The sequence below is a fragment of the Nanorana parkeri genome, unplaced genomic scaffold, assembly GCF_000935625.1.
Source record: "Nanorana parkeri isolate BGI_ZX_2015 unplaced genomic scaffold, ASM93562v1 scaffold1205, whole genome shotgun sequence".
In the NCBI taxonomy this organism is placed as follows: domain Eukaryota; kingdom Metazoa; phylum Chordata; class Amphibia; order Anura; family Dicroglossidae; genus Nanorana; species Nanorana parkeri.
Window position 1 is genome coordinate 227,884 of NW_017307473.1, and position 22,478 is coordinate 250,361.

Below are 22,478 nucleotides of genomic sequence, written 5' to 3' on the forward strand. Positions count from 1 at the left end.
ATAATATAATTCCAACTCCAGAGGATATTAGGGCTTCCAACCCTCTATCACAGGTTTTGGTATATAATCTGTGTAACCATCAGAAAGTTCATTTACACCAGAAGCCCAAAGAGCAAGAATAGATTTGGCTGTAGGAGAACCCCACATAAATGAGCACTTGGCACTGCCTCATTGACAAAAGCTAGCAGTCAAATTGAGCCAGGAAAATCAGGTCATTAAGTAGAATATTTAAAGTGGAAGTCCAGGTTTTTAAAATATTGACCCTTGCAGAGGGATTACCCCCGCACTGCAAGGGTTAATTGCTCATTTGGTCTAGAGGCAAAAATAAAGAAGTAATACTTACCCGATCCTCGGCCCTACCTGGCTGGTTCCCGCAGCCTCTTCTTCCCGGGGTCCAACAGTCTAAGGACATGAGATGTCATTATGTCTAATACAGGTCTATTAGACATGAAGAAGTCAAGGAACATACAACAGCATGAGCGGAAAGGGAGAGAGGTGAATGGTCACTGCTGCAGGACCGAGGATCAGGTGAGTATTTCTTCTTTATTTTTTCTACTAGAAAAAAACAAAAACAAGAAATTAACCCTTGCAGTGCAGAGGTAGTCTCACTGCAAGTGTCATTTTTCAAAATCCCGGACTTCTTTAAAGCTTAACTCCGGGCTGGAAAAAAGAACCCCTGAAGTGACCTCCCTCACTACATATTAAAGTAGTATTAAACTCTCTTTTTTTCAATAATTAATCCAGATCAAACAAATATACAATGCCCAGCAAAGCATAAGTGATTGAGTGAAACACAATCCTCTATAAGGACAGATCACTGTGAAATTGCTCAGAAAAAAAACCTAGATTCAGCCATGTTGCTTGCTGTAAAAAACATCTAAAAGGTAAGACATTTTTCTTATTTTTTTGTCATGATGTGTAAAATGGAACACACACAAACATATAGAGGGGTTTTCTCAAATATGACTGCAAAAATGGAAATACACTTTAAGAGTAGTTCGGTAGTTAGGGCCATAGGTCAGAGCAGAAGACAGACAAGTGTAATTGGAGAACCAAGCATAAGATCAGGACAAACCATACACAGAGAATGAAAAATAAGGATAGAAGCCAATCAGGAGCACAAATCAGTAGTCAATCCAAATGACACGAGCAGCAGGATATTTAAAGCAACTATAAGGGTCAAGCCAGTTTGTAAACAGAGTCACTGAACAGAGTAATTACAAGTGCAGAGTAATCAACATTTTTGCTTAGGCAAAACACTGAGGCGGATTCAAACTTAGAGGGTTATTCACAAAGCTGTAGAAGGCAGCCGAGTGAATAACCCATCCGAAGTGAAGTGATCGGCTATTCACTTCAGGCTTGCATGGCTGATTTCAGCCGTACATCGGCTGAAATCAGCCGTACATCGGCTTGCTTCGGTTCAGCCAAACATGCTCAGCATGTTCGGCTGAGCCAAAGTGCAGAAGGAGTTCTGGATCGGCTGGACCGAAGCTTCGGCATTGGCATAGTGAGTGAATAGCATTAGCGGCACGAGCAGCAAAGCCGAGCGGCATTGGGCCCGGCTATTCTGCCCGGTACCACGGAGGTGAAAAAAGTTGGGGGAAAAAAGTATTTTTTTAAATGTAAAGAAATGATAAATCTAAAAAAATAAATATTTCTTTGGAAAAAAAACAATTGGGCGGAGCTAGCAGTGACAGCTAGCCATGCCCAACTGTTTCCTATTGGCAGGAACCTGCTAGAGTCTTTTTAGCAGGTCCCCAATGAATAACAACTGGGTGGAGCTGGCCGTGACGTCACAGCCGGCTCCGCCCAGTTGTCATTGTTTCATGACAGTTCAACACCCCCGGGTAAACTGGGGACGCTGATCTGTCATTGCAACTGGGCGGAGCCAGCCCTGAGATCAGGGCTGGCTCCGTCCAGCTGTTAGTTGCAAGGCTTTTGACCGGCCATTCGCCCTGCTTCAGGTGTCGCTTCGGATCAGTCGAGCCAAAGCATATGCTTCGGCTCAGCTAGCTTTGGGAGCTGTACGGGCTATAGTGAATAGCCTGTATAGCAGCCCTTCGGTTCGACTGAACCAAAGAGCTCCAGCGGCCGAAGGATCAGCCGGAGCACCTGTTGATCCTTCAGCTAGCTTTGTGAATAACCCTCTGTGTGTTTGATTAACTGCTTGAAGACCAGGTGTTTAGATCCCCTTCCTGGCCAGGCCATTTTTCAGTGTTCAGCACTGCAGTACTTTGACTGACATTTATTCCGTCACGCAGCGCTGTACTGAAATGAATTTTAAGCATAGGCTGCACTGTAGCCACACTGCAGCACTGAATATCTGGCAGGGCATGGTACAGATTCCCTAAATGCTCCAACTATGGAAGACAACATGAAGGAAATGTGAAGGAAATGTGAAGAGAGGAGTTGCCTCTGAGATTCAAAAGGTAAGTAGCCTTTAAGGGATTATTACAGGACTCTAACATTATGCTTTCTCCTCAGGACTTTATCCTTGATTGCTATGGAATCCTGGATCTTCCTTCTGAGCCATAGCATTTTCAGTCAATAAAGTACAATAACCATATGTAAACCCAAGCATAAGTTCTATTAGTTCTAATAGTGTAGGCTAAGTAAATGTTTTACAAGTGTAGAAAAAGATCTGGTTATCTTGTAAGAAAGCCAGTGCTCATGAAAGTTCCTGTAAACTGAAATGAAATCTCAAACAATGTTATCAGCTTTCTCAGCTATCTTCTGTGAACTTCAGAACACTGCTCTCTATGTTATGGATATGAGGATAGAAGAAGATGTTTCTAGTCCAAATCAAGAAAGCAGCTTAGAGTGACAACTGCTCCTCCATAGATACAGTACAGTGAGTGAATGTAGTTACCCTAAGGCCTGGTTCACACAAAGTGAGGAGCAGATGCAGAGCAGTTTAAGAACGCATCAAAAATGCATCCAATGTATTCCAATGGTATTTTGGGCTCTAGTTCACACACAGCATTCAGTTCCAGTGCATGTGGAAAAACTGCAGCAGGCACTATTTTTTCTGCTCTGGAACGCGCCAAAACGCATGCAAACACATAAAAACGCATTGCAAACGCTTTGGACCTGAAAGCCAATTTTAGGGTACAAAAAAAGGATAGGAGTGCATCAAAAACACATTAAAAACGCGTCAAAACACACCCAGATCTGGTTCGGATTTGCTGTGAACAAGCCGTAATACAGTGTGTCACTAACTGGATCACCAGGTAAAAATAAAGGAAATAGGCCTGAAAAATGAAAAATAACACAGCCATCACAACTAAGAATTGGTGAGCTGCAAAATATTACATATATTTGTTTTCTTGATTGTAGAAGCAGCTTAACTGACTCAAAACTCAAAACAAAAGCAACCTGACCAAGAGGCAGGTTAAATGTAAAAGTGGCAGGGTTTATCTGAGCAAAATTAGAGTAGGAATTAATGTATCATGAGTACAACATAACAAAGGAAGCAGTGTCAGAGATGTTTAGCAGTTTTGTTTGGGGAAAACTGTGGCATAGGATGACACTGGCTTATGCCTCCAGAGACAGGTGGAAGATCTCAGAATTTAAAAAAATTAAACAGAATACAGCATTACATTACTTATATTGATCGATGATATCATGTACAACATAAACAAATCGCCAAAACAAATTAAATAAGAGCCTTTAAAATCAATCAAAACTCAACTTTCAATTCAGAGCTTATTAAAGATGCTGGCTACATTAAATATAAACCATTACAAGATCAGTGTGATTCCAGATGGTCTTATACCCAGGTCTAAAATAAACTGAAGTTAAGTGAACCACTGACCAAAAGTACGTAAAGATATTCCTAATTCAATAGAAACTTGAATTGTTATAGTTATCTTACATTAAAGTGCTAGTGTGGTGCTGGTAACTGACACTTTTTCTAGCCTCAATTCTAAAATCATCCATGATTATGCTGATTTTGTTACATATAGTTACATAGTATTTGAGGTTGAATAAAGACATATGTCCATCAAGTCCAACCCATTGTGTGTGTGTGTGGGTGTAAAGATCCTCGCGTCATCTCGTTTTTAGGAGTACTTGTACCCCTGTATATTACCGTTTCTCAGGAAATCGTCCAAAAGCCTCTTGAATGATTCCAGACTATTAGCTGAAATCACTGCTTGCGGCAGTGAGTTCCAGACCCTAACCGCGCGAACTGAGAAGAATCCCCTACGCCCCTTGTGTTTGAATTTTTTTTCTACCAGTTTTAGGTGGTGTCCTCTAGTCTTTGTTACGGAATTTATCGTGAAGAGTTTATTGCTAATGTTGCTATGACTATGGAACATTTTGTATGTGAAAATCATGTCCCCCCTTAATCTCCTTAGTTCCAGCGTGAACATATTTAAATTTAGTAACCGTGTCTCATAGCTCTGGTCCTCCATCCCTTTGATGAGTTTGGTCGCCCTTCGCTGGACTTTCTCCAGTTCAAGGACATCCCCTCTGTGTACCGGTGCCCAAAACTGCACCGCATACTCCAGGTGAGGCCGAACCAGTGATGTGTAGAGTGGCAATATTATAGACTTATCCCTGCAAGACATTCCCTTCTTGATGCAGGACAGGACTCTACTAGCTTTGCTTACCGCAACCTGGCATTGTAATCTATTATTGAGTTTATGGTCTACAGTGACCCCCAAATCTTTCTCCATTTCAGACTTCCCTAGCGGCATACCCATTATTGTGTAACCCATTTGCGTGTTTTTTGTCCCGAAGTGCATAACTTTGCATTTATCCTTGATGATCCTTGATGGACTAGATTTAATGAAGCCGGCAACTACAGTATGCTGTAAAAGTCTAAAACAGCTTACATGCTTCACACAAATATTTCTATTAGATGGTTACTTTATGCCTTCTGGATTATGTTTGTGAAGAGTTTGATTTATTCAGGTCATTGTAAAGCTAGTACTAGTTACATTTAACTTTCCTTATTCCTGAACACATTTCATAACTCATACCAGTGACTTTGTCTGTGAGTGAGTGGAACATGCCCCAGCCTTTATAAGCTCCAATGGGGCTTATAAAGGTGTTGTGTCATAAAATGTGTCAAGGCATGTCAACCGTGTTATTGGTCCAAGGGCGGGGTGTGAACAGGTGCGTGAAAGTTTTTTGAAACCACCCTGTTCTAATTGCATGGCCCGATCGCCAGATACAGATTCATAATTACAGAACAAGTCCAGGTGACTACCCTTAGTGCCTCTTGATTAGTGTGTCAATGGAAAACAATGTAATTGTGGTTTACAAACATTCATTTTGCAAAAAGTGAAACAATACAAAGAAATATTGAAATTATTTTTAAACACTCAACCTTTTTTTACTCAGAAGTATCCACATGATAAAAAAATATACATTGCTCAGCAAATTATATATTTACTATTGTACCCAAGCACTTACATTTATGTTGTTTTCAAACTGCCAGCTCCAGGTTTATCAGCGCCAATTTACCCTGTCTGCGAGTGTGCGTACTGTGTACAAGATCAGTGCAGTTTCCTGCAGCTGTCCATCTATTAGTTTACAGGAGTGAAGCAGGGGAGTGACTTGCTGTCCTATTCTTTGTGCCTGTGTGTTTCTGGAAACAAACACCAAGTAAAGTAGTACAAAGCTCCCACTGCAAGGGTTGCTCCATAGGACCCTGCAAGGGAAACGCAACAGAGGTTTTAGCATTCCCCTACCTAACATAAGAAAAAATTATTTTTTTGGTGATGCTGATTTCCTCTCCTGAGGACAACCTTTTTGCCAGACAGGAAGTGAAGGAATCTCTCGAATGAAGTCTCCGACTGCAGTAAAACCTGACAGGAAATCCAATCCTTCCACTTTCTTTCCAAAACTGACAAAGACATTTTGGATACAGATACAGATTACAGATACAGATTGGATACAGATTTCTTAAAGAAAGACGCTAACATATTACCAGACAAGTTTCCAGTTAAAAAAAGTGGAGCATACAGTCTAGCGCTAATTAAAAGGAAAACTCCACTGTCATTAAAAGCATAAAAAGTGCTACACAAGACACTTTGTAATTTAATGTAATTAAAAATTACCTTTCCTATTGTGAAGTCACTTTAATTTTTTTTTTAACTTTTCAAACAATTCAATGCAATGTGAAATCTGGGAGGCTTCTATGCACTCTTACTGTAAGGAATGCCCATAGAAATTTAATGTCCTGCTTGTGTGATTGGCTCACAGATTTTCCCAGATATCTGGGGAACAGTTTAGGCATCCCCTGCAATAGAAATTTCATTTTCAACGTCATAATGCCATCAGAGATGTTAGAACTTAATTTGTTCGAGAAAAAATTTCCATCCTGCTCCTTCAAATATTTTGTCAACGGTTAAAATCATTCATCAATTTGACCCCATTAACTACTAGGAAATCAAACAAATGTTCCGAAAAATATATATATATTTTTTAAATTCTGTGTATATCTAGCTTAAGTGACATAGAATACAGCAGTAACTGTTAAAACAAAGAGCAGATGTGTCAATGCTTGTTGTCCAGTGTGTGATTTCTGTTTATGTCCAAATACAAACAAGTAATGTGACTGATTTGGGCATATCTAGTGACAACCGAACCATCCGGAATTGGGTAAATGGCTACTAATGAAAATATGTCTCAACACATTGTAGAATCTTTTTGTGTCCAATAGTTGAGAGTGCCCTTTCCAGTGGGAAAAAGTTCACAAATCTTTGGTAGTGTAACCATGCAGTATTCATCAGAAAGAAGTACTGTAGGCATTCACAATATGTTTGATAAGGTAGATGGTTTGCAGTCTGTGTTAAAAAACTGAAAAGACTTTCATTGAGAAATATGCTAGCGCCACAAAGAGCAAAATGTTGCCATTATAAAACATGTACAAAGGGCAAATCAGTAAAGAAGGGTTTTTTTTGTATGGTGGTGCAAGCATTAGCATAAATCAGTTATTATCACATCATTAATTTGGAAACTGTTTCAAAGATGTGCAGTTCTCCATACAGTGGCAGACAGAATTGCCAAGGGGCCTTTAACCACTGTGTATTGGTTGACAGCTGCATAGAAGTTAGCAGTGTCCAAATGTACACCGTGGGACAGTGCGATGGGATCCTAGTACCCATCTGACCCACATCTGGTAAAAAAAAGTACCTCTAAGTCCCAGAGGGTCCTTGTGATTATGTAGTTTCACAATCTGCACAAATGTTATCCCCCCTCCCTCCCTCCCAGTCTTGATAATTCTTCTTCACTTGCAGTAAAAGTTGTGTCTAGCGCAATTGTTTTTAACCAAGCATTATAGTCTGCATCATGATTTTCTTACAAGGAAGATATTTTCCATCTGCAGGTATCCATGCTAATGCAGCACAAGAGTATTTAAAGCTGAAATTCAGGAAAAAAGCTAACCATGCCGCTAAAACACCTACTGTATATACATTTGTGATTTGATTTCTTTACCTGTCAAAGGATTTGTCATCCTGGTAATCCAGTCTTCAGACATAAAAACCTCTGCTACACTACCTAGCCAGTGAGGAGACAATGCATCTTTTTTCTTATGCGCATGTTTGCAGTCCCCCATATGCTCACTGGGCAATACATCAGACACCTTTCTAGACCAACTACCCATTTTGTAAAGTAAATATTGGAAAACACATTACCCAACTCTCAGTAAACATTCATGTTTCTGTTGTGTGAATATTGCAGACTTGTAAGACTTGTGTAAGTTCAATGATGTAATCGTACAGGTACATGAGTTAGAAGGCCTTCCTTGCAATATCTGAGTGCCATCATACAGCTCATGTGCTGGGTTTCCTAAAAAGTGAAGCTAGTGATGCCCCATCAATGTTGGTACAGTCTTTTAACATTACCCCTATACATGACCACTAAAAAAGCATGGGCTATACCACCCATAGGCCTGACGAGATGTCACATATGCAGAGATAAATCAGACATGCTTTTCAGATCCTCTGTGTCTCTGCATCAGGTAGTCAGATGACATGTAGGCACAGGAAAGTTTTTCCTATACTCCGCAAAAAGCCCTTGATCTGACAGCACATCTAATTTTACATGATGCCTTACATTCAAACTCAAAATAGGGTTGATATACTAAAGGTGTAGAGGCTGTTCTCTTAGCAAAGTTAATGTTTATTTCAGATTTATTTGATGCTCACTTTGCAAGTACATGATAGTATAAAAGTTAAAAATTGTGTTTGCTTTAAATACCCAATCATGTGTGAGAAAAAATTGTTGCTAGCACAAGATTGATTGATTAAAATTTCTATTCCTTTCCAGTTTTTATTGGCTGACATGCCCACATGCGAAATGTCCACAAAAACATTAAAGGTAGACTATAATGGTGTGGGGTCAGTTTGGTATGTTAAGGTAATCTCTGTAGGGGTAGGGTCAGGGAATGAGGTAGTAGTGGTCTCAGAGAGGTTAACAGTTATCGCAAGAAACATAGTTACTACCAGCCATTGATGCTTAAAGTGATATTAAACCCTCAGATTTTTTAACATAAACCAATACTGTAATGTGTGCCTTACTGTAATCCATGGTTGTTTCCCTTCTCTTTGCTGCTCTTCTTTTTAAATCCTCATGTCTTCTCATGCTTCGGGAGAACTTCCCTTTTCAGCTCAGGGCCTCTTCTTGTAGTGCTGGCTCAGGTTACAAGCCTATACAAACCTATACACAGACACCGTGTATCCATTCCTGAGACAAGGCAGTCTGCTGCAAAACAGAAGTTCTGCCCAGCATGAGAACAGATACAAATTTAAAAGGAAGAGCAGCAAAGAGAAGGGAAACAACCATGGATTATAGAAAGGCACACATTACAGTATTGGTTTATGTTAAAAGGGGGGTTTAATGTCACTTTAATGCAAACCATTCATTTCATCCACAAGTCAGGAACATAAATGCACAAAATAAAAACCAAAATTAGTATGTCGAACAAAGAGGACACACCTATACATGGTTCCTTGCAAAGCAGGACACAATCCCAATGGATTGCTGGGAGGGCAAGTTGGACCGCTGACCAAAATACACAAATCTGAAATGTACTGTTTTGCTTCTCATTTTGCAGATTTCCTATATTAATGCATCTTCAGTGCTGTTAGAGAATTTGTCATCTCCAAAGACTCAACATTTTGTGTTGCAAATGTCACAAAAAGTATTGGATGGAGGTTAGGGAAAAAGACTGATATTGCCAAACTGCTAGATTTTCTTTAAACAAAAAGTTATGCATGTAGTGTTTCCTTGAATGCAGCAATTAAAAAGGCCAAGTTTTTTTAAAATAACATAATTCACTCCCCTATATCACAAAAATAAACCAATTTCCAAGGATTCATAAAGTTAAAGGGGTGTATTAGCCACTGGCACGGTGAACAGCTCTGCGAACAAGATTCATAGGGCATTATGGCTAATAAATGGAGCAAAGAAGCATCAGAAATTCCTATGCTCCTTGGCTCTATGTAGTGGCCATAATTTGTTGTGAATCTCATTTTCGCAGAGCTGTTTGCTGTTTACTGTGTATGAATACACTCCTCAAGTGAACTATAATAGAAATATGGTATAAATAATGTACATTACGTCCATTCTGCATGTTTTTTGGAGCAAAGTTCACCTTTTTAAGGACACCAGAGTGGGTGTCACCCGGGGCGGCGGCCACGCATGTGATATGACGTCCATGGTGTGATGGCATCACACATGCACGGTGATGTTCTTGACTGACGGTGGCCATCTTGGTGAATAACGCCAGCAAAGGGAGGTGGAGTTATTGACCCAGCAGTTCCCCCCTCTCTCTCGTGCCACTGAGGCTGGTCGGGCCGTGACCGACTTTTAAGAGGGGGTGACTGTCATTTTGGTGTCATCCTCTCTGATGGTGTCACCCAGTGCAGGCTACATCCCCCACACACCCCCTTGTAACGCTACTGCAGGACCCCATATACACAAAAATGTTTTATAATTTATTTGGAATGAAGAAGTAAATTATGTTTTTATAAACCTTTATGCATTTAATTGCTGCAAGTCAGACAATGACAAACTATACAAAAACATTGAATTATTTACATCAGACCTTGTCCCTAGTGTCCCTGCCACAGACACGCGAAGACCAATTTTTGTTAAAAAAAAAACAGTAAAAAACTAGGAGCAGAAACCAGAAAAAGTTTATTTAAACATAGGAAGAACATAAATCCCTAACATATACTACTTCTAGTAGAAACTGGATCCTGGATACCTGTGTTTCGAGGAAATATAAGCCAATGCATAGCCCATGATAAAACTTACCATCTCCCAACACACTATGCAGCTTGTATGTATGTTACTGTTGAAATATTTAATGAACGCTGCTGTTAGCCTTTGCACTGGTGTGTTTACTGTGCAAAAAGGTGTGTGATCTATACAAGTTTAACATATTTCTTTGCTTTATTAACTTTGTTCCACACCTGTAATAACCTATAGATAAAATGACTCAAATCCCTGCAAAGCAGTATTCTACGGCACACTGCCCACAGAATTAGTTTTTAAAAAAAATTATTATTCCTTCATCTCTAATTGTGTGCTCTGTAGTTGGAAAGAAAATAAATAAGTAATCTCACTGGGCCTGGGCAAGATAAACAACATGTCAACAAAGCTTCCAGTCTACTCCATCTAAATGCATGAAACATGTATCTAAGCTAATTATAATACATCCCAAAATAGGTTTAATAGCTGACCATACCATTCTAGCTCTGTGCTGCAGGTGTCTTATTAACAGACAACACAGCAGGAATTTTTCTTCACTAAGTTAAAGATGCTTTCTATTTCCTATGTCTTGATTTATGTGAAATGTACTATCTTATATATCGATTAGTATGGGTAACTTTAAAATGACTAGTGGAAAGACCACTTTTTCCAAAAAAATATGGTATTGGGATTACCATATGTGCTTAATTTATGCAGAAAAAAAATCAGTTTATGTAGTCCTTCGCTTTATTTCATGTGCATAATTTTTTTTGTTTTTGTTCTTCAGTTAAATGCAGAATATGCTGTCCTGGAAAAGTGACAGTAAAAGAAGATGGTGTACCTCCCCACTTTCTGAGACGAGGAAGAGAGACACCTTCCAGCACAAAATATTTAGGCAATGGACACAACCCTTGCCATATCCCTTTTTATGTGGACTACTATTATGTGGACTACTATGCAAAATGATTGGTAAAACCCAGAACAGTTTTTTTGTACCATTACTTTTCCTTTTTGTTAGCTTTTCAAAATAGCCAAGATAATTAAGAAATGAGATAAAGGTTTTAGTACAGAATAACATATTTGGTAGTTAAATAATACATTTAAATAGATATCTATACATCAGAGCAAAAAGAGGGTCAGCTGTGGCAGAAAGTGGGACACAGGAATTGAGTTCCAAATGATGAACAATTCTTCCAAATGAGAGAGAATTGGGAAGTATACAAATTGGGGTAACCCATAACACTGCTAGGGTCACATAAAACAATCATTATTCATTCCCACTGTTTAAACCTTCTTACAAAAGACTGCTCAAGGAACCATGACAGTGCTACAGCTTGTCCCATCCCCTGTCACTTTTGATGGACAACTTGAGTGGCAAATAAATGTGGAAAAATATAAACGAGTACATTAGTAAAATAAGAAAAAATAATTTGTATTGAATAATATATTTTTTAAATTCTGTGTATATCTAGCTTAAGTGACATAGAATACAGCAGTAACTGTTAAAACAAAGAGCAGATGTGTCAATGCTTGTTGTCCAGTGTGTGATTTCTGTTTATGTCCAAATACAAACAAGTAATGTGACTGATTTGGGCATATCTAGTGACAACCGAACCATCCGGAATTGGGTAAATGGCTACTAATGAAAATATGTCTCAACACATTGTAGAATCTTTTTGTGTCCAATAGTTGAGAGTGCCCTTTCCAGTGGGAAAAAGTTCACAAATCTTTGGTAGTGTAACCATGCAGTATTCATCAGAAAGAAGTACTGTAGGCATTCACAATATGTTTGATAAGGTAGATGGTTTGCAGTCTGTGTTAAAAAACTGAAAAGACTTTCATTGAGAAATATGCTAGCGCCACAAAGAGCAAAATGTTGCCATTATAAAACATGTACAAAGGGCAAATCAGTAAAGAAGGGTTTTTTTTGTATGGTGGTGCAAGCATTAGCATAAATCAGTTATTATCACATCATTAATTTGGAAACTGTTTCAAAGATGTGCAGTTCTCCATACAGTGGCAGACAGAATTGCCAAGGGGCCTTTAACCACTGTGTATTGGTTGACAGCTGCATAGAAGTTAGCAGTGTCCAAATGTACACCGTGGGACAGTGCGATGGGATCCTAGTACCCATCTGACCCACATCTGGTAAAAAAAAGTACCTCTAAGTCCCAGAGGGTCCTTGTGATTATGTAGTTTCACAATCTGCACAAATGTTATCCCCCCTCCCTCCCTCCCAGTCTTGATAATTCTTCTTCACTTGCAGTAAAAGTTGTGTCTAGCGCAATTGTTTTTAACCAAGCATTATAGTCTGCATCATGATTTTCTTACAAGGAAGATATTTTCCATCTGCAGGTATCCATGCTAATGCAGCACAAGAGTATTTAAAGCTGAAATTCAGGAAAAAAGCTAACCATGCCGCTAAAACACCTACTGTATATACATTTGTGATTTGATTTCTTTACCTGTCAAAGGATTTGTCATCCTGGTAATCCAGTCTTCAGACATAAAAACCTCTGCTACACTACCTAGCCAGTGAGGAGACAATGCATCTTTTTTCTTATGCGCATGTTTGCAGTCCCCCATATGCTCACTGGGCAATACATCAGACACCTTTCTAGACCAACTACCCATTTTGTAAAGTAAATATTGGAAAACACATTACCCAACTCTCAGTAAACATTCATGTTTCTGTTGTGTGAATATTGCAGACTTGTAAGACTTGTGTAAGTTCAATGATGTAATCGTACAGGTACATGAGTTAGAAGGCCTTCCTTGCAATATCTGAGTGCCATCATACAGCTCATGTGCTGGGTTTCCTAAAAAGTGAAGCTAGTGATGCCCCATCAATGTTGGTACAGTCTTTTAACATTACCCCTATACATGACCACTAAAAAAGCATGGGCTATACCACCCATAGGCCTGACGAGATGTCACATATGCAGAGATAAATCAGACATGCTTTTCAGATCCTCTGTGTCTCTGCATCAGGTAGTCAGATGACATGTAGGCACAGGAAAGTTTTTCCTATACTCCGCAAAAAGCCCTTGATCTGACAGCACATCTAATTTTACATGATGCCTTACATTCAAACTCAAAATAGGGTTGATATACTAAAGGTGTAGAGGCTGTTCTCTTAGCAAAGTTAATGTTTATTTCAGATTTATTTGATGCTCACTTTGCAAGTACATGATAGTATAAAAGTTAAAAATTGTGTTTGCTTTAAATACCCAATCATGTGTGAGAAAAAATTGTTGCTAGCACAAGATTGATTGATTAAAATTTCTATTCCTTTCCAGTTTTTATTGGCTGACATGCCCACATGCGAAATGTCCACAAAAACATTAAAGGTAGACTATAATGGTGTGGGGTCAGTTTGGTATGTTAAGGTAATCTCTGTAGGGGTAGGGTCAGGGAATGAGGTAGTAGTGGTCTCAGAGAGGTTAACAGTTATCGCAAGAAACATAGTTACTACCAGCCATTGATGCTTAAAGTGATATTAAACCCTCAGATTTTTTAACATAAACCAATACTGTAATGTGTGCCTTACTGTAATCCATGGTTGTTTCCCTTCTCTTTGCTGCTCTTCTTTTTAAATCCTCATGTCTTCTCATGCTTCGGGAGAACTTCCCTTTTCAGCTCAGGGCCTCTTCTTGTAGTGCTGGCTCAGGTTACAAGCCTATACAAACCTATACACAGACACCGTGTATCCATTCCTGAGACAAGGCAGTCTGCTGCAAAACAGAAGTTCTGCCCAGCATGAGAACAGATACAAATTTAAAAGGAAGAGCAGCAAAGAGAAGGGAAACAACCATGGATTATAGAAAGGCACACATTACAGTATTGGTTTATGTTAAAAGGGGGGTTTAATGTCACTTTAATGCAAACCATTCATTTCATCCACAAGTCAGGAACATAAATGCACAAAATAAAAACCAAAATTAGTATGTCGAACAAAGAGGACACACCTATACATGGTTCCTTGCAAAGCAGGACACAATCCCAATGGATTGCTGGGAGGGCAAGTTGGACCGCTGACCAAAATACACAAATCTGAAATGTACTGTTTTGCTTCTCATTTTGCAGATTTCCTATATTAATGCATCTTCAGTGCTGTTAGAGAATTTGTCATCTCCAAAGACTCAACATTTTGTGTTGCAAATGTCACAAAAAGTATTGGATGGAGGTTAGGGAAAAAGACTGATATTGCCAAACTGCTAGATTTTCTTTAAACAAAAAGTTATGCATGTAGTGTTTCCTTGAATGCAGCAATTAAAAAGGCCAAGTTTTTTTAAAATAACATAATTCACTCCCCTATATCACAAAAATAAACCAATTTCCAAGGATTCATAAAGTTAAAGGGGTGTATTAGCCACTGGCACGGTGAACAGCTCTGCGAACAAGATTCATAGGGCATTATGGCTAATAAATGGAGCAAAGAAGCATCAGAAATTCCTATGCTCCTTGGCTCTATGTAGTGGCCATAATTTGTTGTGAATCTCATTTTCGCAGAGCTGTTTGCTGTTTACTGTGTATGAATACACTCCTCAAGTGAACTATAATAGAAATATGGTATAAATAATGTACATTACGTCCATTCTGCATGTTTTTTGGAGCAAAGTTCACCTTTTTAAGGACACCAGAGTGGGTGTCACCCGGGGCGGCGGCCACGCATGTGATATGACGTCCATGGTGTGATGGCATCACACATGCACGGTGATGTTCTTGACTGACGGTGGCCATCTTGGTGAATAACGCCAGCAAAGGGAGGTGGAGTTATTGACCCAGCAGTTCCCCCCTCTCTCTCGTGCCACTGAGGCTGGTCGGGCCGTGACCGACTTTTAAGAGGGGGTGACTGTCATTTTGGTGTCATCCTCTCTGATGGTGTCACCCAGTGCAGGCTACATCCCCCACACACCCCCTTGTAACGCTACTGCAGGACCCCATATACACAAAAATGTTTTATAATTTATTTGGAATGAAGAAGTAAATTATGTTTTTATAAACCTTTATGCATTTAATTGCTGCAAGTCAGACAATGACAAACTATACAAAAACATTGAATTATTTACATCAGACCTTGTCCCTAGTGTCCCTGCCACAGACACGCGAAGACCAATTTTTGTTAAAAAAAAAACAGTAAAAAACTAGGAGCAGAAACCAGAAAAAGTTTATTTAAACATAGGAAGAACATAAATCCCTAACATATACTACTTCTAGTAGAAACTGGATCCTGGATACCTGTGTTTCGAGGAAATATAAGCCAATGCATAGCCCATGATAAAACTTACCATCTCCCAACACACTATGCAGCTTGTATGTATGTTACTGTTGAAATATTTAATGAACGCTGCTGTTAGCCTTTGCACTGGTGTGTTTACTGTGCAAAAAGGTGTGTGATCTATACAAGTTTAACATATTTCTTTGCTTTATTAACTTTGTTCCACACCTGTAATAACCTATAGATAAAATGACTCAAATCCCTGCAAAGCAGTATTCTACGGCACACTGCCCACAGAATTAGTTTTTAAAAAAAATTATTATTCCTTCATCTCTAATTGTGTGCTCTGTAGTTGGAAAGAAAATAAATAAGTAATCTCACTGGGCCTGGGCAAGATAAACAACATGTCAACAAAGCTTCCAGTCTACTCCATCTAAATGCATGAAACATGTATCTAAGCTAATTATAATACATCCCAAAATAGGTTTAATAGCTGACCATACCATTCTAGCTCTGTGCTGCAGGTGTCTTATTAACAGACAACACAGCAGGAATTTTTCTTCACTAAGTTAAAGATGCTTTCTATTTCCTATGTCTTGATTTATGTGAAATGTACTATCTTATATATCGATTAGTATGGGTAACTTTAAAATGACTAGTGGAAAGACCACTTTTTCCAAAAAAATATGGTATTGGGATTACCATATGTGCTTAATTTATGCAGAAAAAAAATCAGTTTATGTAGTCCTTCGCTTTATTTCATGTGCATAATTTTTTTTGTTTTTGTTCTTCAGTTAAATGCAGAATATGCTGTCCTGGAAAAGTGACAGTAAAAGAAGATGGTGTACCTCCCCACTTTCTGAGACGAGGAAGAGAGACACCTTCCAGCACAAAATATTTAGGCAATGGACACAACCCTTGCCATATCCCTTTTTATGTGGACTACTATTATGTGGACTACTATGCAAAATGATTGGTAAAACCCAGAACAGTTTTTTTGTACCATTACTTTTCCTTTTTGTTAGCTTTTCAAAATAGCCAAGATAATTAAGAAATGAGATAAAGGTTTTAGTACAGAATAACATATTTGGTAGTTAAATAATACATTTAAATAGATATCTATACATCAGAGCAAAAAGAGGGTCAGCTGTGGCAGAAAGTGGGACACAGGAATTGAGTTCCAAATGATGAACAATTCTTCCAAATGAGAGAGAATTGGGAAGTATACAAATTGGGGTAACCCATAACACTGCTAGGGTCACATAAAACAATCATTATTCATTCCCACTGTTTAAACCTTCTTACAAAAGACTGCTCAAGGAACCATGACAGTGCTACAGCTTGTCCCATCCCCTGTCACTTTTGATGGACAACTTGAGTGGCAAATAAATGTGGAAAAATATAAACGAGTACATTAGTAAAATAAGAAAAAATAATTTGTATTGAATATTATTATTACATACATTAACCACACACTATATAGAGGCACAATTATAGACTTGTCTCTGCAATACATCCCCTCCTTAAGTCATGTTTTACATCAAGCCTCACGTCTTTATGAAATCAAGGACACAATTTGCAGTTGCTGGCATTACTGAGAGCCAAGGAAGTGCTCTTTGTATCCTTCTGTTGTCTACAAAATCATACCTTACTGTAAAGAAACAAACATAACAGAATGATCTTAAATAGTATTGCTTACGTAATGGTGTCAATCATATCCAATCCCATTTCAACACAGCAATGTGCATGATCTGTTTTGGGCTGTGTTAATCCAGATACACAGTAGTAACAGTCTCCAAGAATCTTAATTCTTCGACAGTGATTTTCCTGTAAAAAACGGCATTGTTAATTTGTTTACAGACTGTGTTCACATGTAATATTGCATAAATAATTATATAATCATTATCAGATTTTCTATCACATCTTGTTTTTGCTGCACATGTTTTGGTTTTACAACCATATGTATTTGTCTTTGGAAATATCTTATGTATTCAAACTTCAGAAATCATGCTTTAACACTCATATAAATCATTATTAATAATAATAATAACAATAACTATAATGTGCACTTTTTCATTACAAGCAGAATAAAAAGCATGCCTCAGAAATCAGAGCAGTACATGGTTTTGGTGTATTCTGCAGCATGTACTCAATGGCCTGTATAGTCATTTTTATGCAATGGACAAGGCCACAGAGGATACACCCATACTCATCCTAAACTCTGGGCATTATTCTACAGCAGTGTCTGTGGCCTATGCAAGATTTAGTGTATGAGCTACAAAGTATGTACTGTCACCATAGTCAGACAATGTAAATACTGTCCAAGCAGGACGGACAGTGAGGCTGATGTGAGGTTTGATTTTTGACGCTACTATGAGAAGGACTCGAGGAGAATGTGGGGATTTCAAGGGCCTGGAATGTCCGCTCTGAAGATGGAAATATTTAATCTGAGGAAAGGTTAATTGCAAGGAGCAAACAATTAAATCTGATGCCATTTAAAGTAAATTATTTACAGCCTGAATGCATGTTGTTTGAATTTTAGTATGAATTTAATCCATATCAATGTGTAACTTGAGCCTAGTAGTTGGCAACACCCTTGAAAAAATTCTAAATCTGTGAATGAATGTGGTGAATGTGGCAACATTTCACTTTGTAAAGCATACCTAATCATGAGCAAGGAAAATTTTAAAAAAATGAATTTTTGTTTTGCGCATTATTGGGTGATGGAAGTCAGCAGAACCTCACCTAATTCACTAAGCCAAGTGAAAATTCCCTTGCAAAGTGAACAGCCTATTTGCCTTTAGTAAATTCATTCCAATGTGTCGGCCTGATGCCAATATGTTTGTCTGGATTTGCCACATCTAGATCAGTTACACAGAATTTGAACCAGTATTGTGAAGTAACTCTTTATTTTTAATGTAGCTTTTTTCCATTTTTCTAGATTCTCTTCACTTCATGATAGATTATCAGAGTCTGTTTTACATCATGGTGTCACATTGTGAATAATTATGCAAACAAATGTTTGCGTGTTTGTTTTGTTAAAATAACATGGTATCTATTGGTCTGGGCACCTCAGGCATGTGTCCCAAGTATCCTCCACAGGATACTTGGTGACTGTAGTCCTGTTTAAATTTAGCAACCATGCATGGTCACTGTGAAGCCACAGGTCACACAATGCCTGACTAACTAGGGACACATTTAAAGTTAACTAATAAAAAAGGGTGCCTGGTACAGGAATTGGGAAAGCATTCTATGTTCTTGAGCACCTTAGTGTCATACGAACATGCTGCAGTTACACAAGTTAAAGTTGAAAACCCTATTTAATAGAGGTGAGGAGGTGGTGTTCCACAGTCCAGCAGACAAAAACTAAGCAAGGCGGACACAATTTTTAATCATTTTAATGCAGCAGCGGTGGTAAGGCTTATTTGCAAAAAAATGTGCATGTATATTGATGTACCACCCCAATTCCAAAAAAGTTTGGACGCTGTGTAAAATCTACATAAAAACAGAATGCAATGATTTGCAAATCTTATAGACACATATTTTATTCACAAAAGAAAATAGAAAACATATCAAATGTTTAAACTGAGAAAATTTACAATTTAAGAAAACAGAAAAAGGTCATTTTAAAATTGGTGGCAACACGTCTCAAAAAATCTACCAGCGCAAAGCTAATTGATTTTAATTACAAATACCTGTACACACATTTCCCTTTGTAAGGAATATTTTTTTGTTTATTGACCATGTTTTTTCACATCTTCCTTTGTAAAGCTAAGTCTTCCTTTAAGGGAGTATTTCACCAATAGTCACACTCTACAAGCTTACTTTTCTTCTAGCTTCATTGTTTCTAACTTTCTATGGTGTTTTGCTCCTTTGTGTTTTTAATTTGAGTTTTAAGTGGCTGTAGTAGGGGGAATTGTGTGCATCTCCCTTCTCCTACTAAACCCCTTTCTTTTTTTGTAGTGTTACAATAGTTGTACCATACTTGTCACATGGTAAATAGGAATGCGATTTGGGCTCAAACTGGTGAACTTATTTGACGATGGGCCAAACTCTGAATTCAAGGGTGTTCGTCGGGAGTGCCAAAATGAACATTCTATAACGACTTGCACTGAACTTTTTTTTTTTGCATATAAATCTTTATTAAATGATTCAAAAATAATACAGTTCAATAGGTACAATATAACAACTGCATAGTCGGCAGAATTTAAAGAGGACATACAAATAACATCATATAAACCATCACGGTCAGACATGTGGTCCAGTAAGCAAGGGCAGGAAGATTACTGTATATCTCTTGCACAGCGCAGTGGATATTTTTGGTGAAGACTGGAAAGGATGCAGGATGGGGTTCCTACCCACATCCTGAAACAAATCAGTCACCTGTACCCCCACCTATTCCATGGCCTCTTCTGGTGAGTCATCATCTGAATCACCAGACTCTCCCAAAAAAACAAGTAGCTAGTTGTTTTGCAGCTGCTATGCCCTGCAGCCAATAGGCTTTTAGAATGTGCATGTAGCACAGCGGGGGATTTTGTGACAGCAAAAAGAGTAGGACTTTACACAGACACTTTTGTAAAGATGAAACAGTCTGGATCAGTGATAAGTACCAAGCCCTGCTGCTGATGCTAACAATTAAATTTTGATTTTGATTCTGTCTCCAACAATATTATTATATATTAGGGCCTAAGCATCTCATTCCACCACTGTAAACCTGTAAGAAATGCCACCTCCTGCCACAATTACTTACTGCTTTTTTAGAATATGTAAATACTTTAATATTCATAGTCTAGGCTCATGTTTGCTGTAATGAAAAAACTAGTGTTATTAATTGGAGGATGAGGAGGATCCAGTTGAAGGGGGTAAAGCATGTGCCCAGGGAGGAGTGTGCGTGTGGGGTGTTGATTAGGGGACCAAGTAATTTGGCAGGGCTCAGGGTTGCAGGGCACGATTTTGTGGTCATTAATGTGGGCAGGGGGGACAGGGAGAGTTGTAGGTAGCAGGGTGTGGAGCAAAAGGAAAGGGAGTGTTTAGCTTCCAGAGGCTTCTGCAGAGGTTGGGGAAGGGCCATTTTGAAAGTGTTGGTGAGAGTCAAAAGGGTAGGAGTTTTTAGGGGTTACTAAATAGGGTGAGGGATTAGTATAGGTAAAGGGAAACAGAGGAGGATGTATTGGGGGGGGGGTGGGTGAATAGTGCTAGCTTTTTCTCTGGAACTAGTGCTCTTTCAGGTACTGTTGTTGATAAAGTTGATGCTGTTAGTGGTGCTAGTGGTGCTGTGTGTGTTCTTTCAGGTGCTGTTAACATTGCTGATGTTTGTGCTCTTCTTTGTGCAAATGATGGTGCTGGTTTTTCTTCAGGTACTAGTGATGGTGCAAGAGTTCTTCCTGGTTTTGTGTTTATGCAGGTGTCCATCCAGTGGCAACCACACTGTAGCATATTGGTAAAATAATTAGTCCTGTTAAAACAGCTATAAAATATGGCAAGCATATTCCATATATCCTTTTGATCCTTTCACCAGTTGTGTACAGAGAAGTGCTCCTTCTACCAAATGTTGAAGGAGTAGTGAACTCTATTAAATGTAACATGTCCTGTCTGAAAGCAGTGACAGGGTTTTGTAGTACCGTATATACTCGAGTATAAGCCGTCCCGAATATAAGCCGAGGGTGGGAAATGAGGCAGCTACTGGTAGATAGATACCATTAAAATACATTAATATTTATTTAAAAGAAAAATAACCTAGCTCTGTAAGTGGAAAAGGGGGTACAGGGCTACATACAGATCATTTAATACATTCATGTTAGTATAATTGTAAATGTATTGTCTGCACTGTATTAGCAGTATATACTCTATATAGAGTATATACTGCTAATACAGTGCAGACAATACATTTACAATGATCCTCTGCTAACATGAATGGGTTAAATGATCCGTAGTACATGATATGTAGCCCTGTACTATGGATCATTTAACCCATTCATGTTAGCAGAGGATCATTGTAAATGTATTGTCTGCACTGTATTAGCAGTATATACTCTATATAGAGTATATACTGCTAATACAGTGCAGACAATACATTTACAATGATCCTCTGCTAACATGAATGGGTTAAATGATCCGTAGTACATGATATGTAGCCCTGTACTATGGATCATTTAACCCATTCATGTTAGCAGAGGATCATTGTAAATGTATTGTCTGCACTGTATTAGCAGTATATACTCTATATAGAGTATATACTGCTAATACAGTGCAGACAATACATTTACAATGATCCTCTGCTAACATGAATGGGTTAAATGATCCGTAGTACATGATATGTAGCCCTGTACTATGGATCATTTAACCCATTCATGTTAGCAGAGGATCATTGTAAATGTATTGTCTGCACTGTATTAGCAGTATATACTCTATATAGAGTATATACTGCTAATACAGTGCAGACAATACATTTACAATGATCCTCTGCTAACATGAATGGGTTAAATGATCCGTAGTACATGATATGTAGCCCTGTACCCCCTTTTCCACTTACAGAGCTAGGTTATTTTTCTTTTAAATAAATATTAATGTATTTTAATGGTATCTATCTACCAGTAGCTGCCTCATTTCCCACCCTCGGCTTATATTCGGGACGGCTTATACTCGAGTATATACGGTAGCTGATTTTGCTTTGCCACCTCTTGGGTATGAGATGAGGCCATCCATTGATCCATTAATCAATTACAGTGGCAAGGAAGTATGAGAGCCCAGGGCATCTGATGTAGATTACACAAAATAGAATTAAAATTGTTAGTTATGCCAGTAAATATTACAGTGACATCATATTTCTTTCTCTATTTACACTGTTATATATGTGTTAGATACACATATGTTTGAATGTGTGTCTGGTTACAGCAGGGAATGTTTTTGCTTTCGTGAAAACATCTAGCACACCAAGGCCTTTTTGTTCTGGTTTAAAGCTAAACTCCAGGATAAGCAAAGATAAATGCATGAGACATCAGTATTCTTACTTGAATCTTGGAGTGCTTTGGGTTTTTTTGTCCAA

General features: G+C 38.4%; 1 protein-coding gene across 1 annotated transcript in view; it reads right to left on the minus strand.

Moving 5' to 3' along the window:
• The window catches only part of ADCY1 (adenylate cyclase 1), a 329,625-nt gene that overhangs the window by 148,112 nt on the left and 159,035 nt on the right, over positions 1 to 22,478 (minus strand). The window contains exon 5 of the mRNA XM_018568544.1: positions 17,133 to 17,260. Within this exon, the coding sequence (XP_018424046.1) occupies positions 17,133 to 17,260 (128 nt within the window). The remainder of the gene's footprint in view (positions 1 to 17,132; positions 17,261 to 22,478) is intronic.